The 26,313-nt window shown below is 45.4% G+C and overlaps 1 protein-coding gene across 3 annotated transcripts in view; it reads left to right on the top strand.

Moving 5' to 3' along the window:
* Scp2 (sterol carrier protein 2) overlaps positions 1–26,313 on the top strand; it is an 87,337-nt gene that overhangs the window by 48,476 nt on the left and 12,548 nt on the right. For 2 of the 3 annotated variants that reach the window (XM_006977724.4, XM_076564694.1), the window contains exons 12-14: positions 3,162–3,315; positions 12,986–13,088; positions 24,656–24,785. In XM_006977724.4, the coding sequence (XP_006977786.1) occupies positions 3,162–3,315; positions 12,986–13,088; positions 24,656–24,785 (387 nt within the window). The remainder of the gene's footprint in view (positions 1–3,161; positions 3,316–12,985; positions 13,089–24,655; positions 24,786–26,313) is intronic. The other variant, XR_013049274.1, reaches the window with a different exon arrangement.

Genomic DNA, 26,313 nt, shown 5'->3' with positions numbered 1-26,313 from the left:
GCCCAGTGATTGAGTAAAACCAAAACTTATTATAAGCCACATGCAGAACACTGCATGCATAATATGTATGCATGTATATTATGTATGCAGAACACTGTATACATAATAAATATATTTAAAAAAAATTTCACCTTGGGTCTGCTGTCTACTGGCCACGTGATTCTTCTAACCAGTTAGAAATTAATCACCTTGACTCATAGGTCTTTAGCTGAAAAATGACAACTTCAGTATTGCAGTTTCTAAAATAACTTAGTGGTAAATTTCTGTGGTTTGTTTCTGTAAAGGTAGATGAGTTGTGTTTTCTCTTTATTAGCTTGTATGTGTTGATTAATGGAATACTTTAACTTCTTGCAGTTCCCACAATAGAGAAGTTATAGCAATGTATTTATTAAAGCAGTTAACCTTGTTTTATTTCTGTTTAAAACTCAAATTTCAGCTGAGCATGGTGGTGCACACCTTTGAAGTTGGGTCTTTTTGTCAGGACCACCGGCTCCCCAATAATGACATGGAGCTTATTATTAATTATGAAAGCTCGGCCAATAGCTTAGGCTTACTACTAACTAGCTCTTACAACTTAAGTTAACCAATTTTTATCAATCTCCTTTTTGCCTTATGGCTTTATTACCTTTCCTCTGTACTGCCCCTGCCGCTTTTCTCCATCTGGCTGTTGACTCCCCACTTCTTCTTCCCGGTGTCCTGTGTCCCTGAAAATCCTGCCTAGCTATGGGCCGGTCAGCTTTTTATTAAACCAATCAGAATGACACATCTTCACAGTGTTCAAAAAGATTATTCCACCGCACACCTTTAATCGCAGCACTCACGAGGCAGAGGAAAGAGGATCTCTGTGAGTTCGAGGCCAGCCTGGTCTACAGAGTGAGTTCTAGGACAGCCAAGGCTACTTAGAGTACTCTGTGTCAAAAAACTAACAAACATCAAGAAACTTCACAGATTTTGTAAGCTTATAACATGATAGAAAGTAGAAAAGCTAGATGGATTGGGGAGGAGAGAGGAAGGAAATTGCAGGGGCTGTCCTGTTAGCTCAGTGGTAGAACACTTGTCTAGGATACAGAAGGCGCTGAGTTCTTCGAGAAAAAAAGTAAATGAGGGAGGGCCAGGTGGGCAGACTTGCACATTCACAGGTAACTCTAGTGTGATGTGCTACCTTGCTATTGGCGTTCTTTTTATCTCTTCTTTGGGGTTATTTTTAGATCATTTAAAAGATTGGCAGGGTTTTATTATTCTCTCCCTTCTATGGAATTTTTTCTTTATGAACGTCTGTCATGGGTGCTCCGGGGTATGCAGTATGCATCTTCCTCTTGCCAGAGTCTGCCTTCCAGTAGTGCCGTACCCCTCACATAAGACTTTTGTAAGATTTATTTTTATTTATGTGTGTGTGCTCACGCATACGCACATAGAAAAGGTCATTCTTGGCCATATAGAAAAGCTAGGCTGATTACGTGAGACTCTGCTGTCAAACAAAACCATACCCCAGGTTTTTATTTATGTAAGTGCATATATTGTATAGTGCAGTTTTCACCTATCTTTAGATCCTTTTAACCTTTTTTTGAGACAAAATCTGTTGTTTAGTTGAGGCTGGCATTGAACTCACAATATAGCCGAGGCTGACCTGAACTCCTGTCTTAGCCTGGAAGGTGCTAGGGTTATAAGCATGCACCACCTCTCCTCACCCAGCCTCTTTATTCTTTTTAACGCCCACATAGTATTCTTACTGTAAAAAAAAAAATCCCTTACTGACAGACATCTGGGTTGTGTTAGTTTATTCTCACAAACAGGTTGCACTAAGCATGTTTGTGCACACCGGTAGGATTCATTCCAGATGTGTCAAAGATACACAGTTACAAATTTGCTCTACTTCTCTCTGGGTATGTGGATAAGTATTTAGAATGCAGTTAGGAATTATATTGGTTCAGGAAGTGGGGGCAGTAGTCTTTCTTAAGATACATGACCTCACTAGCCACTGGTGAGATTTCCTTCCTCTCAGAGTGGGCCTTAAGTCTAATTAGACAGCAGTTGATGGCCATCAAGATATGAGTCACTACTGCACCTTCAGGGATGTCTTGCCGGGCTGGTCATTTTGTGGTTCATAGGCACCACAGGCGTGTAGGACTGTTGACTTCTCATCCCCCTTTTATTTCCAGCTTGCACAGCACCTTCTGGTAGGATGAAAGGTCGTTCTCGGGAAGGAGGCTTTGGGTTCGATCCAGCTCAGCTCCTCTGAGTCCTGTGTCCTGTGTGCTGTCTCTAGCAATAGGCACTCACCTCTGACTTCTGGGATGACACCAAGGGCAACAAAGCCTTTGTTGTTTTGGGAGTCTCTTGAACTCCCCTGACCAGCAGTTCAAAGGGAGGTTTCTCATGCCTGGCACTGGGTTTGTTTTGTTAGATAGTCTATGGCTCTTGGGAGAGGCTTTATCATCCCAAGTGGTATAACTTCATTTAAACAATAAGTGTGTGTGTGTGTGTGTGTGTGTGTGTGTATACACAGACACTTAACATGTACTGTAGGTATTTTTAGGTAAATATAAAGTTATATGATTCCCTATGACTATTTCAAACATTCTTAGTGTTACAGATCCCTCCCTCTCCATCTGTATTTTCTCCTTCTCCTCTCTCCAATTTGAACCCCTTCTCCTACCCAGTTTTTCCATTTCCCACTTGATATCACCTACATCTTCCTAGTCCCTCTCCAGAGCTCAGTTCAGTCTTCCTTATTGCTTTTCACAATGCTCCCATCTCAAAAGAACTAAGTGAGTTAACATTAGAGACTCACTATGTCGCTCTGGCTGTCATGGAACTCAATATGTAGAACACGCTGGCCTTGAACTCACAGAGATCCACCTGCCTCTGCCACCGGAGTGCTGGCATCAAAGGTGTGCGCCACCATGATCGATCGATCGGCTAGATGCCGTGTTTTCGATTTGCACATGCCAGAAAAGAATGAGTTGAAGAAAGAGTGCGAGCATGTCACGATTTCTTTTTTAAATGCTAGACCTCTTAGCGTGGGAACTAGTCGCGAACCTTGGGCTTTAAATGCCCGAGGCTGGCTTTGGCGGGAAGTCCCGACTAGCAGCTCGCGTGGGGCGGGTGGGCGGAGACTTGGCTCTAACGCGGCCCGGGACGCTCTGTGCTCGACTCGCCAGGTCTGGCTCAGTGCGCGGAGCTCTGCTGGCAGCTGAGAGGCGAAGCCGGAAAGAGGCAGGTTCCCGGGGCAAAGGTGGCTCTGCAGCACAATTTAGGCCTCGGAGGAGCTGCGGTTGTCACACTCTACAGGATGGGCTTTCCCGAAGCTGCCGGGTAAGTGGCATTTCATGTCGTGTCACTTCTGTCCTTCGGAGTGTCCACAGTAAGTGACGCTTGCGTATTTAAACGAATCCACAGTCTGATTAAGCATGTAAGGGAAAGCATGACCTTACTTCTCTAATAGACTTTAAAAGTTAAGACTTAGTTTTTAAGCGCAGTCAGCCTTAGGGAAATTTTGTTCGGAAGGAGGCAGCGAAGCAGGAATGCTGACCCACACGCCTGCGGGATCCAGACAAGTCTCCCTTTGGTTTTCTTTCCCACGGCTGGCGATCTCCTTTGGCCTCTCTGGTTGCTGGAGTGGTTCGGAGAAAGCGACCAAATACATGTGCCCTGGCGGGCACGTTTCTGAACCAGGCCCTCATTGCTGCTGGAACTCCTCGCGTCTTACTTTCTTCCTCTCGTGAAGGGCCTGCCCCTTCAGGTGCCGCTGTCCCAGCTCTCTCGGACCCCTCAACTTCCTTGCAGCCTCTCAGGGTTGCGCCTCCTTTCCCAAGGCCCAGCTTTCCTCCCTGTGCTTGGTTTCCACCCACCTTCTGTAACTAGTTCCAGAGTATGTCCACCCTCATTTGAGTCTCCCTGTCCTTCCCTGCACTGGCTCCCTGCCTCTGTTACCAACCACCAGCGAATCTTCCCTAGTCCACAGTCTATTTTTCTTTTCTTCTTGCTTTAATTATTCCTTTTCATGATGAGCCTTTTGTTTTGTTTTGTTTCATTGAAACAGGATTTCTCTGTGTAGCTCTGACTGTCCAGAAACTCATGCTGTAGACCAGGCTGGCCTTGAACTCACATGTCTGCCCACCTCTGCTGGGATCAAAGGCCTGCCCGCTGGCCATGATGAGCCTCCTGCAGTGGGGGCTTTTTTCTTTGCTTTTGTGTGTGCTGGTATACCTCAGGGTCTGCGGTGAGGTCAGGCTGTGTTTTGAGCCGAATGAATTGATTATCCTTGACTGTATTTTTCATCCTTAAAAGTCTCTAACCACACTGTAGCTTCTTAACACTAATGGACTCTGTTTCTCTTGAAATTCCTGGTAATTGCTTAATCATTTATTCACACATTTTGTTCTACAAAGGATAGGGCACTCTTACAGACTCCATTGCAGTCTTTACTTTTCCAGACTTTGGGTGTTTTTCCTCTCCATGATCTCACTCTTCTTTCTCTGCTCAGAATTTTATTTTTGTTTCCAACGTTAAGACCCATCTCAAAGACTATCTCCTTTCAGATGGCCACAACTTTTTGTGGTCCTTAGGTCCTACTCCAGTTCTGGTCTCTTGAGGCTTAATTAAAGTTGTGGCTTTTCCTGCCCCTAGAGTCTTCCTCATAGTGAGTAAATGCTTTTGAATCAAACAAAGGAGGTTGAATCTTGTTCTTCCTAAATCTGAGTCACCCCTTCTGTGCTGACCACCTTGGAATACCACCCAGTTTACTCTTGTAGTTGAAACCCCTTAGTAAAGGTCAAGCTATGAAAAGCCAAATCAGATTGTATGGTTGGCATGGATACTTCATTTTCTTGAGAGTAAAATTAGGAAGTTTGTCCACAGATTTTTTTTTTTTTTGAGACAGCCTCACATGGTAGTCTAGGCTAACTTTGTTTTAGAGGCAGTGATCTTCTTGCTTCAACTTAATATATTCCTGCAAGTTCTCACATGCCGATGGTGTGTAGTTTGTAAACCACAAGTTAAGATACAGAATGAGCCAGGCGGTGGTGGCGCACACCTTTAATTCCAGCACTTGGGAGGCAGAGGCAGGCGGATCTCTGTGAGTTCGAGACCAGTCTGGTCTACAGAGTGAATTCCAGGACAGCCAGGACTACACAGAGAAACCCTGTCTCAAAAAACAAACAAACAAACAAACAAACAAACAAACAAACAAACCCGGCCCCTGAAAAAAAAAAGATCCAGAATGATTCTGTGGCTTGCTTCCTAGTCCTCTAGTCCTCCTTCTCCTCCTTTTCTTCTGAGACAGCAGCTCCATATGTGGCTTTGGCTCGCCTGGAACTCACTGTGAAGACCAGACTGGCCTCGAACTCACAGAGATCTGCCTGTCTACCTTCCAAGTGCTGGGAGTAAGGCGTGCGCCACCATGCCCAACTCTTTAGTTCTCTATGTACCTTTCATCAGTTCTTGTTCCAACCTTCTCCTCGCAGCCCCGCTCTGTTTTCTGCCTCTGCTGTTTGCTCTTTATACAAATGTCAGTAAGTTCATAAAAAAGCCAAACAGCTGGGCACTCCTTTAATTTTAGTACCCATTGATGTTTTTTCTAACTTTCCCTTCTGTATTTAGTAACTGATATTCTGCTTTAAGAAAAAGACTGTCCCTCTTCTCCTGTTTTTAAATGAGTTCCTATACACTGTATGAAACCACGAGTCCTTGTATTATCCATGAGGTCACACTACTTTAGTATCACTTATTTTGGTGTTCAGAATGCCCCTGGTTTGGCCAGTGGGAAACCCACTCAAGGTGATACTTGTGTCCCATGATTCTTTGTAGTACTTTCTTTCCCTATTTTCTGGCTCAAGAAGATAATCCAATCTCTTCTTGTACTTTCTTTTTAAATTTTTTAATATTTATTTTGGTGGTGGTGGTGGTGGTGGTGGTGGTGGTGGTGGTGGTGGTGGTGGTGGTGTGTGTGTGTGTGTTTGGACATGCATATGCAGGTGAGTGACGGTACCAGATTCCCTGGAGCTTGAATTGTAGGTGGTTGTAAGCTGCATGATGTAGGTTCAGGGAACCAAGTTCAGGTCCATCTCTCCAGCCCCTCTTGCATTTTCCATGTCCCATCCCTAGCATCAGTCATTTCTCCAAGGAATCGTGGTTTCCTTTAGTGGAGAATGATGCTGAGACACCTTATACATCTGCTAGCTAGGTGCTCATTCTTGCCACTCTGAGGCCTTCTCAGGAGACACAGTGGACACATACTTGCATTAGTTAGCTTTTCACATAGTTTTTTTTTTTTTAAACATAGCTTTTGACATTAGTTTTTACATAGAAATTTAGGGACAATATGATGTGATTTATGTGTCTCTGTACTCACATAGCCACCAGTTTTTAGCAGTTGGAATAGGAATTTAGAAAACTAGTTAAATACCATCTGTAGACAGTGTCATTTTAGTTGTGTGAGGGCTTTGTTGTTGTTGTCTGTCTGTCTGTCTGTTGTTCTCCAGACAAAGGTGACCAGAAAGAGCACCCTGCTCACCTTTTCGTCACCTGTTTTGAGCCTGTGAACCTTTTTGTCACTTAGAAAATACTGAAGGTATCTGCTTCAGAGTTCAGGAAACTTCCAAAGTGTGCCTGCCACAGGCTGCAGGCGTTGGGTGAACCGTGAGTTTATCCCCAGCACCTTGCCTCCCTTCTTCCGTGGGCCTCAGGTTCCTTCCCCTGGCTTAGTGGTTGAAATCATTTATTGAGTTTGAGCTATCCCTCAGGAGTTGGGAAAAAACAAACTTGACTTCTTAGTAGAAAATGGGAACGATCCCCTTGTCACAGCCCACAGCTCGGTCGAGGAGGATCTGCTTGCGCTTCCCACCATATCCTGAAGAGGTTTCTTTTAGCTCCCAGCTCTTGAGGCTGCACCTCTGTCCTGGCGTGTGGGCTCCTCCGCCAGCTCAGAGGTCAGAGGGCCTTGCTGATTGTTTGTGACCTTTACTCCGCAGTGAGGTCGTGCATTGCAGAGCCCTCTCCAACCAGAACAAGCAAGCCACGACCCGTTACCTATGGTTTGAGACTGAATGACTGAATTGGAGGACTTTTGTATGCATCTCAAATACTAAGAATAATTGTACCCTTTTAGAAATGATTTGAAACTGTTAAGACACACTTTCCATGCTGCACAGTTCAGTGATTTACAGGATTATCCTTACCATGATCAGTTTTTAGAACATTCTCATTACCCCCCGACTCCCCAAACACAAATCCCAAATGCTTTCACTTCCAGTCTGTCTCATTGGTAGTCTGCCAGCTGCTCACCCACTCCGTCTCTTTGCCTACTCTGCATTTTTCAAATAAAGGAAGTCATCTGGTATTATTCTCTCATGACTGGCTTCTTTGATTTAACAGTATTTCCAAGGAGCTTCATCCTTTTGAGGGCTGACTAATACCCCATTTGTGGGGGGGCCTCTCCTTCCTCCTGTCATGCTGGTCGTCTTTACTCAGCAGTCCTTTGCATGGGAAGTGGCACCTCACAGTTTGGGCTGTGTCTCCTCCATAGTCAGTCATTTTCGGAACATCATTTTCTGGGCTGCTTATCCCCATTTCTGTATCATAGTTGGAGCCTTAGGCAAAAGTGGGTTATTGTGGAATTGTAAGGGTTCTTTAAAAAGGCCTGGCATGTGCCATGAACACACTAGGTGCTTTGTATTAACATTTTATTTGTATTTCCTGGCTGTGCTGGGTATTAAACCCAGGGCATGTTTTGTGTGTGCTGGGAAAGGGCTTCCTCACCAAGCAGTGCGTCTGCAGCCCCGTTCCTTTGTGTAAAAACCCCACGTGGTAGGTAGGACCGGACTCACTGCAGATAAATTGGAGGTCAGAGTTAAGACGGTTGAGCTAAGGGAAGTTTCAGATTAAGAAGTAAGGTCTTTGCCACCATCCCAGTATAAAGTTCCTGTTTCATTTACCTCTCTTTACTCCCAGTCTGTGACGTTGTGGATACAGAGCCTGTGAAGGCCTTACAGTGAAACTTGCCATATATCTGGTGGGAACCCAAACACAAACTAGAATATTCTTTAAATTAATCTTTAAGCCCCTTCCAACTTTATGCACTGCTAGACTTATTCCAGTAAACTTGTATTTACCAGAGTCAAATAAAAACCAATCACAACTTAGTTTCTACTAGAATTTTGTATCAAAAGAAGTTATGAGATTCTAGGCACAATGGCATGCATACACCTGTATTCCCAGGACTTGGGAGGCTGAGGGGAAGACCACTTGAGCTAGCCTGGGCAACATGGCAAGACAAAAAAGTAAACAATAAAACAAAAAGAAATCAGGAGAAACATCTTCTGTATGAGAGATATCTGAGTTATTGTTCAGTTTCTTTTAAACAGGGTATGTATCAAGAAAGGATGTTCAGAAAATATTGGCAGTATTTTTCGTGTTAACTTTTTTTTAATCTAGATAATCTAAGTTGGTTAATCAGTGATGAGCTTTTTCAAACAAGGGAGACCTTGACCTTTGGAAATATGTCTGGACATGCCACGTAGTCAAGATACTTTGTACATTTTTTGGGCTGCCAGGATTGGACCTGCCACATAGTCAAGATACTTTGTACACTTTGGGGCTGCCAGGATCAGTTGTTTTATCAGATAGAGTCAACAAGTGTCTGTCTTAGAAAAGACACATTGGTGATTAAAGGTTAAAAGCCAGGCTGATTGATTTAAAGCAGTTTCACTATGTAGCCCTGGCTGGCATGGAGCTTGCTGTGGCCCAGGGTGGCCTTAAATTCAGAGATTTACCTGCCTATGTCTCTGAAGTGTTGGGATTAAAGGCATGTACTACCACACGAGACAATATTTTTCTTAAGACTCATTCATTTATTTTATGTGTATGTCTGTTTTGTCTGAATGTACGCTTGTGAACCACACTTATGCATTGCCTGCAGAGTGCATTGGAGTTACAGAGGGGTGTGAGTCACCATGTGGGTTCTGGGACTAGAACCTGGGTCCTCCGCAAGAGCAGCCAGTGTTCTTAACTGCTGAGTCTTCTCTCCAGCTCCAGAGCTTCAGTTTTATAAGATGTAAGGGTTGTAGAGCTACATGGTGCTGATGACTACTCAGCATTCTGAGAACATTTAACATCTGACTGAACTGAGCTGCGTAGTTAAGTGTGGTTCGGGTGATGAAGCATGTGTGATGTGGGGTTTTGTTGTTTCGTGTTTGAGACATGGTCTCATGAAGCCCAGTATGGCTACAAACTCGCTGTGTACCTGAAGATGATCTTCAGCTTTCCATCCTCCTGTCTCTACCTCCCAAGTGCTGAGGTTACAAGTGTGCACCGCTGTATCTGGCTGTGCCCTGTAGATCTTCACACACTTAAAATATTAGAGAAGATCTTACAGATTTATAGGACTGTTTTACGCTTATACCCAGAAGGAAATGCTGCATTTCTGTAAGAGATTACCCAAAGATTCCTCTTTTTTTTTTTTTAGACAGGGTTTCTCTGTGTAGTTTTGGTGCCTGTCCTGTATCTCACTCTGTAGCCCAGGCTGGCCTCGAACTCACAGAGATCTGCCTGCCTCTGCCTCCCGAGTGCTGGGTTTAAAGGCCTGCGCCACCACCGCCCGGCCAAAGACTCCATTTTTATCCCACCCCAAACAAGCTTTACCCTTCCCAGCTGTCACTGCTGCAGGGAGGGATTCAATTCACTGTTCCATACGTGGGTGTCTCAGAAATCAGGTTCGTGTTGTCACATGCCCGTGGGTACTTGACCCTTTTCCTGGGCGTGTTTGGCATAATGGACTCTTACCTCCTGTACTTTCTCTGCTCCAGGCTTCTGTGACACTTTGCCTGATTTCTGAATGAATTCTCATTGGCTCCCAAGGGCCATTGCCCTGCCTTGTGTTCTCTGTGGTTCATTCCAGGATTCCAACACTTTTGATTCTGTTGATGGTTATTATCTCTTGATAATAACCACTTGATCTCCAGCCTGGGTCTGTGTGTTCTGGACTCTCCTATCCTCCTGCCTCTGCCCTCACAGACTCCAGCTGATTCCAGGTAGATCCAGTCCTCTGTGCTCCCAGCTCACTCTTCTTCACCTGAGTGCACTATCATTCCCAGTCACCCCCAAACTCCCAAGACAGTCTCTGCCCTCTCCCCATGTCCCTCACCCCAGCAACAAAGTCTGTCGGTTCTGTTCTCTGTTTTGAATGTTTCCTTCTCTTCACTTCCATTAGCAGACTGCGCCCACAGTCCAGGCCACCGTCACTTATACCCAGACCACTGCAGCAGCCTCCATTCTCTCCACCTGTTTTCATGTCCCCTCTGAATTGTCCTGCACACTGTTGGGAGGATTGTCACGACACACCCTTCTGCTTCACCGCTGCTGTCTCTGTGGCTCCCAGATTCCTAGCTTTGTGTCTTCTGTCCAGTTCCCCTCCTTCATGCCATGTCACTTTCTCCCCATGTGCTGTGCTGGTCACTCTGATCGGACTGTATTTCCTTTCATCATACCAGCTTGCTGCCCTTGAGATCTTGGCAGCTTTAGCCTTTAGGGAGGCAGATCCCCTCCTTGCTCTAATAAGGTAGTAGCTGGACCTTACCGCTCAGAACATTCCTTGAACACTATGGCCTTGCATGTTGCAGGCAATCACTGAATGTTGCTAATGGGTTTTAATGGCTGGTGTTTGGTTCCCTCCCTCCCTCCCTTCCTTCCTCCATTCATTCATTTCTTCCTTCCTTCCTTTGCTTGCTTTCTTTTTCTTTCAAACAGGGTCCTACTATGTATTCCTGGAATTCCCTATGTAGACTAGGCTGGCCAGAGATTCTGCCTGCTCCTGTCTCTTGGATGCTGGGATCAGAAGCATGCACCACTAGGCCCAGCTAGTTCTTTTTTTCTGAGACAAGGTCTTAATAGGTAGCCCAGGTTAGCTTGAAACTCACTTTGTAGCCAAGGTTGGCCTTGAACTCAACCCTCCAGACTATCTCCTAAGTACTGGGATTCCAGGCATATGCCACGATACCAGCTTAGATAGTTATGAAATGACTGAAAGAGGGATGGGAACGTAGCTCACTGTTAAGTCCTGCTTAGCATGTACGCGGTCCTGGGTTCAGTTCCCACAGAGAGATGATAGATAGATAGATAGATAGATAGATAGATAGATAGATAGATAGACAGATAAATAGATGATAGAGATAGATAGATGTAGATAGGTAGGTAGGTAGGAAGATAGACAGACAGATGATAAGAAACGGAAAGAAGAAGAAAGAGAGATGTGTATTTGGGGTGGGGAGAGGCGCAGGGCAGGAGGAGGGAGGTGGGAGTAGATGTGCTCCCCCCTGTGACATCTGGGCTCCTCTGCCTTCACCAGTCTGCGCTGGTCAGTCAGCAATTATCTAACAGCTCCCAGAAGAAAGCTGACTGCTCCCTCAGACCTAACTCTTGGGGTCCTGGAGCCCACCACGTTCATGGCTAATACTGTTTTCCAGGGGCGGCACCCTGCCGGGCGTCTCAGGCTCTCTTGACTTCTGCACTCACTGACACTGTCTCCCCTCCCTCCCATTGTGCAGTGGATGACGTCAGTCATTTGCCCAGAATCCACTGCTTGTGAATGGAAGAGGCCCTTAGCAGCGTTGGGAACTGTGGTGCTGGACTGGAGAGATGGCTCAGAGGTTGAGAGCCCTGACTGCTCTTCCAGAGGTCCTGAGTTCAAGTCCCAGCAACCACATGGTGGCTCACAACCATCTGTAATGAGATCTGGTGCCCTTTTCTGGCCTGCAGGGACACATGCAGACAGAACACTGTATACACAATAAATAAGTAAATCTTGAGAGAGAGAGAGAGAGAGAGAGAGAGAGAGAGAGAGAGAGAGAGAGAGAGAGAGAGAGAGAGATACGTTGCTGTTGCCGCACGAGGCCATTTTCAGTGGCTGTCTCCTGGGTATCAGCAATGTGTCTGCAAACACATCATCTCCTGTCACAGGTAAAGGTGGCTCCCCAGTCCAGCCTTGCCTGGGCCCCTCTGCCTCATCCACTTCCCTGTAATTGGCTCTGATTCCCATCCTCTCTCCATTGGATGTTGTAATAGACTCTTAGTTGATGTCCCTGTCTTCTGACTTGTCCCTTTAAGGTCCATTTTCTAGCTAGATCTCCTTTTCAGACATAAATTGGGTCATGCTCCAGTGTTTTGGGTATGCTTAAAACTGAAACTCAGTGGTGGGGGTTGGTTTGTTTGTCTGGTTTTTGTTTTTGTGATGAGGGTTCTTACGCATGCTAAGTGCATGCTCTACACTGAGCTACACGCTAACCCTTAGAACTGAAATGTTAGGGGCTGGGGGCACTTTAGTGGCAGAGTGCTTGGTTGGCATGCCCAAGAGTCTGGATGCCATCCCCAGGACTACAAATAAATGGATCAACAGACAAAAAGGAAACCAAAGAAACAAAAACCACTACCTAAGGCCTGGGAGGCCTCGTTCTGGTCTCAGCCCTTTGGTTTCTCACAGCCTGCCTTTCTCCTCTGCTGTAGCCATGGCAGCCTGGGGGCTCCTTTCGCTTCCCTGTGTTTCCTTTCCACCTTTATACCTAAGTTCCTTCAGGCTAGCATTGGCTTCCCCACCAACACTCTTTGCAGGGCTGGTTCATTTAGCGGTTGAAAATGTAATGTGAATATTACCCCCTCCCTAGAGGGCTCTCTGTGACCACTGTCTACAGTGTCATGCCTGACATAGATGTCCCCTCTCTCTAGACACTTAGCTGCTGTGTGTTCGCCAGGTGACTGTATGCTTTCTGTTTGTTTTGTTAATGATCTCTTCGGCATGTAAGTTTCATGAGGGTTGTTTCACCCAGTAAGAACTAAGTATATGTTGTGGGATGAGAGTTGGGTAATTGTTTTATATACTTGCTGAAGATTTTCTTTAGGTCAGAGTTGCAACATCTCCATTCTTGGGCCTTTTGAAAGTTACAGAAATGTTGGAAACCTCTGTGACTCCCAGAGCTGACCCTAATTCTTTCCGCAGCTCCTTCAGGGCACCCCAGATCGAGGCTGCGCCCACCAGCTCTGCGGGGGATGGATTCAAGGCAGATCTTGTCTTTAAGGAGATTGAGAAGAAGCTTGAAGAGGTGAGAGACCAGAGCCAGGGCTGGGAGGTGCACACTCTCACCTGATGCTGCTGGTAGCTCAAGGTGAAATTGCATGTCATGTGCTGAAATAGTCTGTGTTTCAGAACCCTGGGTGTCTCATAAAGCTTCTTTGTAATTTTAGTAAGACTGCGTTTTGAAAATGTATACATCTCCAGATTTGTTTTGTTTCTTTCTTTTTTTTTTTTTTTTTGGCAGAGTTGCTCTGTGTAGCTCTGACTGTCCTGGAACTCTCTGTAGACCAGGCTGTCCTCGAACTCACAGAGATCCACCATCCTCTAACTCCCAAATGCTGGGATTAAAGATGTGTGCTACCACTGCCCAGCGTACATCTCCAGATTTGAATATAAAGACTGTAGTAAATAATGTTTAAGATCATTTTCATCTTAGTATTCTTTGTCAGGAAGACATCCAGTTGTGGGTATAGTTCAGATGTAAGAAGCCATATTTTGATATAACCATTTTTTGTTTTGTTTTGGTTTTGTCTTTTTGAGACAGATTGTTTGTTGGCCACAAACACACAATAGTCCTTCTGCCTCAGCTCTGAAGTAGTGGATTTGACAGTATAATACCACACTCAGCTTTATAATTTCCTTATGAATTAAAGAGGTTTTATATAAAATCATTCCAAATGATATTTCAAATAATAAAGTCTACAGGACATCAGAATTCTTTTACTAATTATTATTTTTTTTTATGATTTTAGTTCTTTATGTATCTCACTTGATCACTCCTACCCAACATAGTAGAGGAAAAACAATCATGGCAATGTATTAAATTGGCATTTTAGTTTTCTCTCCAAACTGTATTTTTTTTTTGTTTTATAATAGTCATAGGACTTGGTAGATAAAGAAAACACAGTTGGGAAACAAAATTGCTTCCCTTTGAGACTTCAGTGCACATGAGCATTGAATGTGGAAATTCCTGTTGGCAAAACTCTAGTGTGTTCAAGGTTATCTTTCTATTTGATCAGCACTTTTGAAAGGAAAAATGTCTAATAATGCTTATGCTGAAGATGCTTCAGGAATTCTTTTTTTAAGGTGATCCATGAATGTAGCTGGAGAGCTTCTTTCCAGGTCCCGCCAAGCCCCAGCAGTCCCGTAGCCCACTTATAAAATAAACACACAGACGCTTATATTACTTATAAACCATATGGCCGTGGCAGGCTTCTTGTTATCTACTTCTTTTATGTTAAATTAATCCATTTCTATAAATCTATACCTTGCCACGTAGCTCGTGGCTTACCGGCATCTTCACGTGCTGCTTGTCATGGTGGCGACTGGCAGTGTCTCCTTCCGCCTTCTTGTTCTCTCTATTCTCCTCTCTGTTAGTTCCGCCTATACTTCCTGCCTGGCCACTGGCCAATCAGTGTTTTATTTATTGACCAATCAGAGCACACATTTGACATATAGACCATCCCACAGCACATGAATTTAATTTTTATTTCCTCAATTCTTCCTTTATGTCTCTTTTTTTAATTAAAAGAATTTTTTTATTCATTTTACATACCAACCACAGATCCCCCTCTTATTCATCCTCCAGCTCCGCCCCAGCCTCCCCCCCTCATCCCCTCCTCCAAAAGGGTAAAGTCTCCCTTGGGGGGTCAGCAAAGCCTGGTAATTCAGTTGCAGCAGGAACCAAGCCCCTCCCCAAGGGTGAACAAGGTGTCCGCCCATAGGTAATGGGCTCCAGCTCACGCACTATGGATAGATCCTGATCCCACTGCCAGGGTTCCCTCAAACAGGCCAAGCTACACAACTGTCTCCCACTTGCAGAGAGCCTAGTCCGGTCCCATGCAGATTCCACACCTGTCGGTCTAGAGTTCAAGTTCTACAAGCTTGGTTCAGTTGTCTCTGTAGATTTCCCCATCATGATCTTGACCCCTCTTGCTCATAGAATCCCTCTTGCCTCTCTTTGACTGGACTCCTGGAGCTCGGCCTGGTGCTTGGCTGTGGATCTCTGCATCTGCTTCCATCAGTTACTGGATGAAGGCTCTATGATGACAGTTAGGGTATTTACCAATCTGATTACTGGAATAGTCCAGTTCAGGCACCCTCTCCACTATTGCTAATTGTCTAAGCTGGAGTCGTCCTTGCGGATTCCTGGGAATTTCCCTAGCACCAGGTTTCTCCCTTACTTGGTAATTTAAGTCTACATGACATCAGACTTTTTTATTACTGTTTATTTTTATTATCATATACATTAGGTTTCATAATGTCATTTTCAAACAAAATTTGTTTTGTTGTTTCTCTTGTCCTCATCCCCCTTTCCTCAGAATTATTTTAATAATGGAATTATTTATTGGCTTCCCCCACCTTGAACTGTGCCTCATATAGTTCATGCTGACTTCTAACTTTATGGCCAAGGATGACCTCCGCTTCCTGCCTCCATGCCCTGTGCTAGGATTACAGGTGTACACCACCTTACCCAGCTTTTAGTTTGCAGATTTCAAAGTCTTTATTTGCTGCCCCCTTCTTGCAAAAAAGAATTCTAATTTTTAAAGTTCACATTATACAGGAACACATAAAAAAGAAAAAAATTTTAGGTAGCTTCAGAGATGGTTCAGTGATTAAGAGCACTGTCTGAGCCGGGCGGTGGTGGCGCATGCCTTTAATCCCAGCACTCGGGAGGCAGAGGCAGGTGGATCTCTATGAGTTCGAGGCCAGCCTGAGCTACCAAGTGAGTTCCAGAAAAGGCACAAAGCTACACAGAGAAACCCTGTCTCGAAAAACCAAAAAAAAAAAAAAAAAAGAGTGCTGTCTGAAAAAAAAAATAAAAGCCCTGTCTGCTCTTGCGAAGGATGGGTGTTGGGTTCCCAGCACCCACATAATGGCTTGAAACTGTGGGTAACTCCAGTTCCAGGGGATCCAGCGCCCTCTTCTGGCCTCTCCAGGCACCAGGCACATGTGCAGTGTATACATATTAGAATCTGACACCCTCACACAGACATATATACGGGCAAAACACCAGATACATATAAAATAAGTAAATAATTAACAAATCTATCATATCTAAATTCATTAACAATATATTATTTTTTAAAAAGTAAAACCAAATAAGTAAATCTTTTAAAAAAAGAAAAGAAAAATGTCCAATTTTCCCAATTGTACCACTTAGAGTTCATTAAAATGTTAGCATAGTGAACATTCTACTTGTCATCCTGTGTATAAACTTAGAATTTTACATGGCCCTGTATGATACATGTTGGGTTTATTGCACTATACATGAAAATCTATTTTTATGTATCATAATTAGTTCTTTTTCTTTTCTCTTTTCTTTTTTCTTTTCTTTTTTTTTTTTTTTTTTGGTTTTTCAAGACAGGGTTTCTTTGTCCTGGATCTCACTCTGTAGACCAGGCTGGCCTCAAACTCACAGAGATCCACCTGGCTCTGCTTCCCGAGTGCTGGGATTAAAGGCATGTGCCACTGCCGTCCCGCAATTAGTTCTTTTTAAAAATTTTTTTTAGATTTTTTTATTTTATGTGTATGGGTATTTTGCCAGCATGAACTGGAATTATACTGTGTGTGTGTGTGTGTGTGTGTGTGTGAGTGTGAGCATGAGCTGCCATGTGGGTGCTGAAAATAAAACCCAGGCCCTCTACAAAAACAAGTGTTTTTTTTGTTTTTTAAAGATTTATTTATTTATTTTGTGTATATGAGTGTTTTGTCTGCATGTATGTCTGCACACCAGAAGAAGGCATTGGGTGCCATGAGATTATAGTTACAGATGGTTGTGAGCCACCATGTGGGTGCTGGGAATTGAACCCAAGACCTCTGGAAGAGCAACCAGTGCTCTTATCAGCTGAGCCATCTCTCCAGCTCCCCCATAATTAGTTCTTGATAGATAAAAGTCACCTGAAAGCAATCAAAAAGAGGTACTCTTAGGCAAGATTAGGTATTTATTTCATTGTTTGAAATAGTGAAATGGGATCTCACTATTGACTTTAGATTTTAGACCAACCAGGCACAGTTACAGTCGCAGCCACAGTTCAGAGCACACATCTGAGAAGGTGATTAAAATGGGCTGAACTAAACAAAAGGAGTCAGGGCCTTTAGGCTGGCATTCTGCTCCGGTTAAAGCCACAGAGGGAAAGGTGAGCACATCGTCTAAGTCCCTTACTGTAGGTCTGGGACTTCTTAACATCTGACTGCACTGTGGCTAGTGTGCCTTGTGAAAGGACCAGCATTCCCTAGGGCCTTCCGGGGCTGGAGCAGAGCCAGGGGGGTGGCCCTAGGCATGGCACCGGGACAGGAGCTGCAGGACCACCAGGGTGCCATCGTGGGCGATGACTTCATTCTGTTTTCGTCCGTAGGATGCTTCGTGGCCGTGTGTGTTTAGGTCCTTAACATGCTTAGCACATTGTACTTGTTTGCACGTATGTGCCATGACTTATTAATTGGCCTCTTAGGATGACTATCAGATTATATTCAATTTTGCAACTGCAACATTGCTGTTGTAAATTTCCTCTTGTGCTTCAAGTACTAAGTAGTGTAAATAATTAAGGGCAGAATTGGGTAGTTAAGTGTGTGCATTTTACATTTTAGTCTAGCTTGCCAGACTCCCACCGGAAAGAGGATTATAATTTGCAGTCTTACTAACAATTCAAGAGAATAACTGCTTTTTTCTCTGCACCTTCTCCAATACTATATTGGCTATATGAAAATCTTTGCCAGCCGAGTCAGAAAATAACTCACTACTGTGTTTTGAATGCCTTTCATTATTGAGTGTCCACTGTAAACTAAGTCCTCTGTGAGGACTTAGTTCAAAGGTCAAATAGAAGATTGGAGTCTGAGGTCGGCCATGGATCCACCGTGGAGGGCTGCCTTACCGGGGTTAACAAAGAGGTGCTGGTTCAGTTTCGCACTGTGCTTTGAGCTGTGCAAGCTTGGGCCTCCTGCCCTCTCTAATTCTGAACTCCTTCCTAACTTACCCTGTCTGTCCGGGCCTTCCCACGATTGTCGGGTTCCTCAGTGTTTGCAGCGCTGGAAAGCGCGAGTCCAGACTCTTTGTCAATTAATGCATTTTCCGCTTAGTGGAGGCAACCTAGCAAGAGGTTGTGTTTCCGTCTTTGTCTTTCTTAGCAGTACTCCACTGGTGTTCTGGAATTCTGTCCTCAGTTTTTGTCCTGTTGGCTTGCAGCAGCCCGGGCCCCCCCGACCTTCACCCCGCTCAGAAAGGGCTTTTCCTCCCGTGAGAGGCACTTAGGACTGCTTGGTAATAATGGTCTCCAGTTTTGCAACTGCATTTTTTTTTTCTCTTTCAACTCTTACCCACTTTCACTCCCGTTCCAAATGAAAATGTTGTGAAAGCGTTCGGGTTTGTGAGAAGAGGGTCAGGTGGTTTTGGAAACGGTCAGCTCACATCTGTTTCAGGGGAGGGTTAGTGAGACTGCAGGGATCCCGTGGGCATTTGGAAGGTAGAACTTCTAAATCCTTGCTGGGTTTCCCTGCTGTATGTAACTCGGTGCTGTCTGCTCCTGGCTGGTCCGCGAGGCACTGTGCAAGCAGGCAGACGCATCTAGAAGAAACCTGGCTGGAGTGTGATCTTTAGGACTGAGGGGAAACGTACCCATGACTACTGAGGAAAGTGGGTGCGGACTGAATACTCTAGATCAGCTACTTTGCTGTAAGACCCGTGGCGCTTGCTTTCTGCTAGGCTGGAGGGTGATAAGAAAGAAGTAATAAGGAAGGATAATTTTCTCTATAAGAAAAAGACTAACACGCCCAGCGGACTGACTAACGAGGTAACAGTCAGTGACGAGGACGTAGAGAAATTTGAACCCCTACTCTCTCGGCTGGTAGGGTTGGAGTATTGGTGTAACTGCTTCAGAAAAAGTTGGCTAGTTCCTTGAAGAGTCAGGCGGCACCTAATGATTCAGCAGTTTCCGTCTAACTACCCAGCTAAGAGAAATTAGAGCTTTTGTCCACATGAAAATGTGTACACAAATGTCTACAGCAGCATCACTCGTCAGAACCAAACTGTGGAAACAACTAAAAAAGAGGCCCGAGGAGAGAGCTGGGGAGAGGGGTGAGGAGAGGGCTGAGGAGAGGGGTGAGGAGAGAGCTGGGGAGAGGGGTGAGGAGAGGGCTGAGGAGAGGGGTGAGGAGAGAGCTGGGGAGAGGGATGAGGAGAGGGGCTGAGGAGAGGGGTGAGGAGAGAGCTGGGGAGAGGGCTGAGGAGAAGGGTGAGGAGAGGGGTGAGGAGAGGGCTGGGGAGAGGGCTGGGGAGAGGGGTGAGGAGAGGGGCTGAGGAGAGGGGTGAGGAGAGGGCTGGGGAGAGGGGTGAGGAGAGAGCCCAGTGGGTTAAGTGCTTGCTGCACAGCGTGAGGACCTGGTGAGATTCCCTGAGCACCCGTGTACAGGCAGGGTGTGGCGGACATCTGACGTCCTGGTGTTTGTGGGGAGAAGACTGTGGTCCTGGGAGCTTGCTGGCTAGAAACAAACTCAGACATTGAGCTCTAGGTCCAGGGAGAGACGCTGTCTCAAGAAGGTCGCAGCTGGGCACAGTGGAGCATGCCTTTAATCTCAGCACTCGGGGGAGGCAGAGGCAGGAGAATCTCTGTGAGTTAGAGGCCAGCCTGGGCTACACAGAGTTCTGGAACAGCCAGGGCTACACAGAGAGACCCTATCACAAAAAAACAAAAAGTGAAAATAAAAAAGAAGCAACGCAGAAAAGCAGGAGAGAAGGCCTCAGCCTCTGGCATCCACGTGAGCCTGTGTGAGTGAACACCCTTCTCCTGTGTGTGCACATCCACGTGAGCCTGTGTGAGTGAACACCCCTCTCCTGTGTGCACATCCACGTGAGCCTGTGTGAGTGAACACCCTCTCCCGAGTGTGCACAGCAGACCCACAGACACACATGCACGCACTACAACAACACCGGAAATAAACAGAAGAAGCCGCATTCAGTAGACTGTCCTCTGACCACAGCAAGGAGAGCAGAGAGTGTCCTGCTGATACGCACGATCCTTGGGCACATGCTGAGGAGACAGGCCGCTCAGCAGAGAACACACCATATGGTTCTGTTTATAGGAAATGTCCAGAATGAGCCGGTTTACAGAAACAAAGCGGGTTTGTGGTTTTCAGAAGCTAGTATCCGAACATGGCGACGGACTGCACAGGGTGTAAGTTTACATGGGAAAATGAGAATGTTCTCAAGTTGGTGATGTTGGGTGGCGCACTGTACGTTAGTCACTCTCCCCATCCGTGACCACACACTTGAGGCCGCAGTTTAAGGGGAGAAGGATTTATTTTGGTCATGGTTACGAAGGGCACAGTCTGGGCATGGTGGGAAGGCCTGGTGGCAGCATCGTGAGTCACATCACATCCGCAGCCAGGAGCTTCTAGCAGAGAAAGAGGTGCTGGTGTTCAGCCTGTTTCTCTTTTATTTGGTCTGGGATCCCAGCACATAGGATGGTGCCACCACATGGGGGGGGGGGCTTCTCTCCTCAGTTAAACTTCTGGAAACGCACTTACTAGACAATCCTAATTCCTGCCAGTTGGTAATGAAGATTAACTGTCATACATACTTAGAGTGTACCCCAAAAAAGGTACACTGTATTTTACCAAAATATACCAAATTGTGTACTGTAACAGTGAATTTTGTAGGATCTAAATTATAACCTCAATTCCTGTTACACCATACACACACACACACACACACACACACAGAGAGGAGAGAGAGAGAGAGAGAGAGAGAGAGAGAGAGAGAGAGAGCACACAAGTGTGGGCCGTGGTTCTGCACACATAGAAATAGAGGTTGGTGTGTGGTGTCAGTTGACGTAAATCCCTCCTTTGAGTGCTGAGTATTTCAGGTGATCTTTACAGGGTCTGAACACAGTGAACACTTTAATCTCTGTTTGTTAAGGGAATGAATAGGGAGGAAGAACCCTGGACATAGAAAAAATATGAAAATATTACTGCAGGGATGTTAAGTCTGAAATGAAGAAGAAGGGAAACAGAATCTACAGGAGACTCAAAAACTAACCAGTTCCAGAATAAGCATAAGAAGATTAGCATGTTGTCTATGTATCTGTAATAGCCCAGCCATAAAATACAATGAAAAGTATAGTAGTAGCAGAGCACTATAAAATGCCTAAGAGTAAATGTGTATAGAAGTGTGACTGGGTGTAGTTACCTTTGATTGTAATCCTAGGACTACTTGGGGGGCTGAGACAGGAGGATTGCTGCAAGTTTGAGATCAGCCTAAGAAACTGAGTAAAACCTTGTGTCAAAAAACAACACACACACACACACACACACACACACACACACACACAAATGTAAAAAATAGTTTTCTTTATAGAATAATAAAAGGGCCATATGGACATGCTGACCCATTCCTTAAATTTCAGCACTCAGGAGGCAGAGGCAGGAGGTTATATTAGCTAGAAAAGTCTTGTATAATACTAGAGGGACCAGCCTTCATATTATACATTCCAGGGGCTCAGGAGAGAGAACTACCAACGGCGAGGACTATTTTCAGGAGATAGAATCTCAGCACACCGAGCTCTATAGTCCACTTGCTTTAATCCCTCTGGCATAACAACCTATATACACAGCTTCAGTTCTGTTCTCGTGCCTAGCTCCTTTCTTGCCTGATTTCTCTCTGTTTATCTACTGCTCCCTCTAAGTTCTATCTTAATTCTCTTATCTTAATTCTGCCTCATCTAGGTCCTTTTCATATTGTTCTTACCCAGCTAGGACTTCCCCATCTGACTCTTCCTCAACTTCCATCTTGTCCACATGTACTCTGGTCCTCCGTTTTCCTCTCCATTCTGTCTCTCCATTCTCCACGGTCCACCTAACTCTCCCAGGAATCCAGTTATAAACCCAAGCAATAGCAAGCCCCTGGTCAGCAAGGTACCAGGCTTGAATTCTACAGGGTCATAAAGGCAGGTAAGAATTTTCCTCAGGCAGTGACCACCAGGCTTTCTTTTACAATCCAAAATGGGAGAGGTAAAAGAGGAGGTCAACTGAGTGCTAATGACTGGGTAGTATATGAAAAGGGGGATCTGTGTGATCAGTCTACATTCCAAGAAGTGGTTAGGAAAGAAGTTAGGGTCTATTAGTAAGGTTGTATAGGAAAGGAGGGTCTCACCCTAAATTGCACAAGAAATAAAGCTATCCGCCTGACCTGGGAGACAGGTGTTGTTTCGTATGGCTTTGGATGCTTGATAGGCATTTTAGATAAATACACTGTTAGGAGTTCTTGGAAGCACACAAGAAAATCACTGTAGGAACCAGCTAATATATATACAAAAGCTAAAATATCACCAAGACTCCTTCAGCCATGGCTTGACCTTTGGAAAAGTCCTTAACTTTTCCAAGTAGTAGCTTTTGTGATAGTAGCTGAATTCCATGATGTTTTCCTGCGGCTTGCAGCAGAAAAGTAGATGATCCCCAACTCTTTGATTAGGTTCTCATTATGTAGCCTAGGCTGTTCTAGAACTCTTTTTTTTTTTTTTTTTTTAAGCTCAGGCTGGCCTTGACTCTTCAGTCCTCTTTCCTCAGCAGGATTACAGGCATATGCCGTTACAGTAATTTCCCACCTCCACCCTACTGGATTCAGAGTGACTCTATGTAGCCCTGGCTGTTTTGGAACTTGCTTATGTAGACCAGGCTAGCCTGAACTCACAGAGATCCATCTGCCTTTGCCTTTTGAGTGACAGAGTTAAAGGATTGCACCACCATGCCCAGCCATCACATCCATTTTTAAAACTATGTGTGGAGAAAAAAGATGGAATTCATACCAGCTGTGATTTTTTTTCTTTAGATGATAAAACTAGAAATGATTTGTATTTTCTTCTTTTTGCTTATCAATATTTGCTAATTTTTCTATGTGTTTCTTTTCTAAAGAAAAATATTTCAAAAAAATTAATTGGCTCCCTTTTTAAAAATTAATTTATTTTTGAATTAGTTTATGTGTATGGGTGTTTTTGCCTACAGGCATGTCTTTGTACCATGTGCATGTCTGGTGCCCATGGAGGCCAGAAGAGGGTGTTGGATTCCCTGGAACTGGAGTTCCAGATGGTTGTGAGCCGCTATGTGGTTGCTACAAATTGAACCTGGGTCCTCTGGAAGAACAGCCACCTTTTAACCTCTGAGTCACCTCTTCAGACTCTGGTTTTCTTTTTCTTTTTTTAATTAGAAATTTTATTTACCGTTAGAGTCTGTGTCTGTGTGCCTGATGTGGGGGAGGAGCGTGTGCCGACACCCCTGTGGAGTCAGAGGATCTGTGTGCATGCTGTGGGGGAGGAGCGTGTGCCCACACCCCAGTGGAGTCAGAGGATCTGTGTGCATGCTGTGGGGGAGGAGCGTGTGCCCACACCCCAGTGGAGTCAGAGGATCTGTGTGCACGGTGTGGGGGAGGAGCGTGTGCTGAGACACCCCTGAGGAGTCAGAGGACAACCTGTGGGACCTGCTGTCTTCTTCAACTTCATAGCAGGTTCTGGGGATTAAGCTGGGGCACCAGGCAAGCACTGAGCCTTCTGGCCAGCCCCTGCTTCTCTTTAGAGTGGCATGTGTGTGCCGCTGTCCTCTCTCATTGCCCACCCTGCCAACTGTGCCCCTCTGCTCCCTTGTATTGGATGGCTTTGTCTGCAGTACAGAATGCTGCCAGCCTGTGTTCCGACCCCCTTGCCGCTGCAGTCTGGGTGCCTGCAACAGAATACTGGGGCCATTTATGTTTCAAGAAGGTGAAGAAAGTGGAGTGGGAACAAAGTGGGATGTGAAGAGGAAGGAAAGGAAAAGGGGAATCTGTCCTCCAGAGATTGCTGGGACATCTGCTGTATTAGGTCTGTCCTCCAGAGATCGCTGGGACATCTTCTGTATTAGGTCTGTCCTCCAGAGATCGCTGGGACATCTTCTGTATTAGGTCTGTCCTCCAGAGATCGCTGGGACATCTTCTCTATTAGGTCTGTCCTCCAGAGATCGCTGGGACATCTTCTCTATTAGGTCTGTCCTCCAGAGATCGCTGGGACATCTTCTCTATTAGGTCTGTCCTCCAGAGATCGCTGGGACATCTTCTCTATTAGGTCTGTCCTCCAGAGATCGCTGGGACATCTTCTCTATTAGGCCACTGCATTGCTGAGATCCAAAATTAAGAGGCAAATTGAATATTATTTACGTAGTTCCTTCTACTAAGCAGGAATTGAACTTTTAAAAAAATTTTGGTTTTAGAATCACTTTAAGTTTTGATTGTAGGGAACCAAAATCAGGAGTTAAGGAACTGACTTTGGATCAAAGGCCCGTGTGCCCACATTGAGGCGGGCCGGAATGACTCTCAAACCACTGGGGCAAACAGGCTCTTTCACCAAGACGCTGCCATCCATGCCTTTGGCCCCGTCTTCCCATCTGCACAGCTGTTTCTCAGAGTTGACAGATGGGAGACTTGTTGCCCTGCTTTCTTTCTGACTTCTGAGTAGAGATCCTACTGGAGTCTTAGGACTCTGCCATCCCTGCTGCTCACATGTACCTGTTAAAATACTTACTTAAAGCCAGAGGAGGAGACACAAGGTAACTAACTCCCTGTGTTCCTTCTGTTTCCAGGAAGGGGAGCAGTTCGTGAAGAAAATCGGTGGTATTTTTGCCTTCAAAGTGAAGGATGGCCCTGGAGGCAAAGAAGCCACCTGGGTGGTGGATGTGAAGAACGGCAAAGGATCGGTGCTTCCCAACTCAGGTCAGTGCCGTAGTGACTTCATTAGACAGTGACAAGTTCACAGGGCTTTCGGCTGGGGAAATCAGAGTCCGCTTTGGTGTTCCCACGGAAACCCGCGGTAGAGGTTACAGGTCCTTGAAAAGAACTCTTCTACCCTTGGAAGAGATGGAGGTTCAGACCACCCCTGCAAAGTTGGGGGGGCTCCACACAAGAGATACTAGTCTTAGACTGGGTGTAGACACATCTGGCTTGGATTTCTGGCTTGGTCACTCCAATTCTGACTTTGGTCTAGTTATTCAACCTCTCTGAGTGTATTAGTAGGGTTTCTATTGCTATGATGAAATACAGTGACCAAAAGCAACTTGGGGAGGAAAGGGTTTATTCCATCACAGTTCCATAGAACAGTTCATCATCAGAAGCAGTGAGGGCAGGAACTCAAGCAGGGCAGGAACCTGGAAGCAGGAGCTGATGCAGAGGCCGTGGAGGAGGCCCCATTACTGGCTTGCTCCCCGTGGTTGCTCAGCCTGCTTTCTTATAGAACCCAGGACCACCAGTCCAGGGACAGCACCACCCACAATGGGCTGGGCCCTCCCCCTTCAATCACTAATTAAGAGAATGCTCCACAGGCTTGCCTGCAGCCTGATCTCTTAGCACCATTTCCTTTATCGAGGGTCCCTCCTTTCGGATGACTGCAGCTTGTGTGGGTTGACTTAAACTAGCCAGCACATCAAGCTTCAGTTGTCTTACCTGAAAATGGCCATAAATATTGCCTGTTTCACAGAGTGTATGTGAGGCTTGAGAGCATTCTCTCTTGATTAGCTTGAGATCTCATTATCCAGGGCATGGTGGATGACCTCCAGAGATCTGGCTGGGTTCACTAGCTCTACTTTCTCTCATCCAATTCTTTCTTGAACCCATTCCATCTAGCTTTTGTCCAGTCTCTCCAAATTTGTTCTTGCTAAGGTCCCTAGTGACTGCCACCTTGCTAGATGCAGTTCTTAGTTTCAGCCTTCATATCACGTGTCCAGGGGTGTTTTGTTTTGTTTTGTTTTGTTTTGTTTTATTGGCTGCTCATTTTGGCCTGTCTTGATAATTTCTCCATCTCCTCAGTTCTAGGCATCGGAGTGTTGCAAGGCTTAGTTCTGGTTCATCCACTCCCTGGGGATCTCATGTAGCCTCCTCGTGTTTTAAAAACAATTTGCTGATGACTCCCAGGTTTATGTGTTCACCATGGCCCCACCACCGAATCCAGAGATGTCTGCATAACTGTTTAGCTGACAAGTGTCTGTGGACACCTGTCTTCGGGCGTTTTCTACTGCTATAACAAAATATCGCAGATTGGGTAAATTATAAACCAAGTTTAGTTGGCTCCCTTTTTGGAGGCTGGAAATCCAACACTGAGCAGCTGCATCTGGTGAGAGGGCTTTCTTACCCCTGTCTGATCCAGTGGAAGGACAAGGGAGGTGGGCTAAACAAGAGAGACGTGGGAGCTGGACACTGACCTTTTTCAGGAGCCTACTCCAGAGGTAATAGCCTATCTGTTGCTGAG

Source organism: Peromyscus maniculatus, chromosome 2, assembly GCF_049852395.1.
Source record: "Peromyscus maniculatus bairdii isolate BWxNUB_F1_BW_parent chromosome 2, HU_Pman_BW_mat_3.1, whole genome shotgun sequence".
Taxonomy (NCBI): Eukaryota; Metazoa; Chordata; class Mammalia; order Rodentia; family Cricetidae; genus Peromyscus; species Peromyscus maniculatus.
This window is presented reverse-complemented; position numbering and strand designations above follow the sequence as displayed.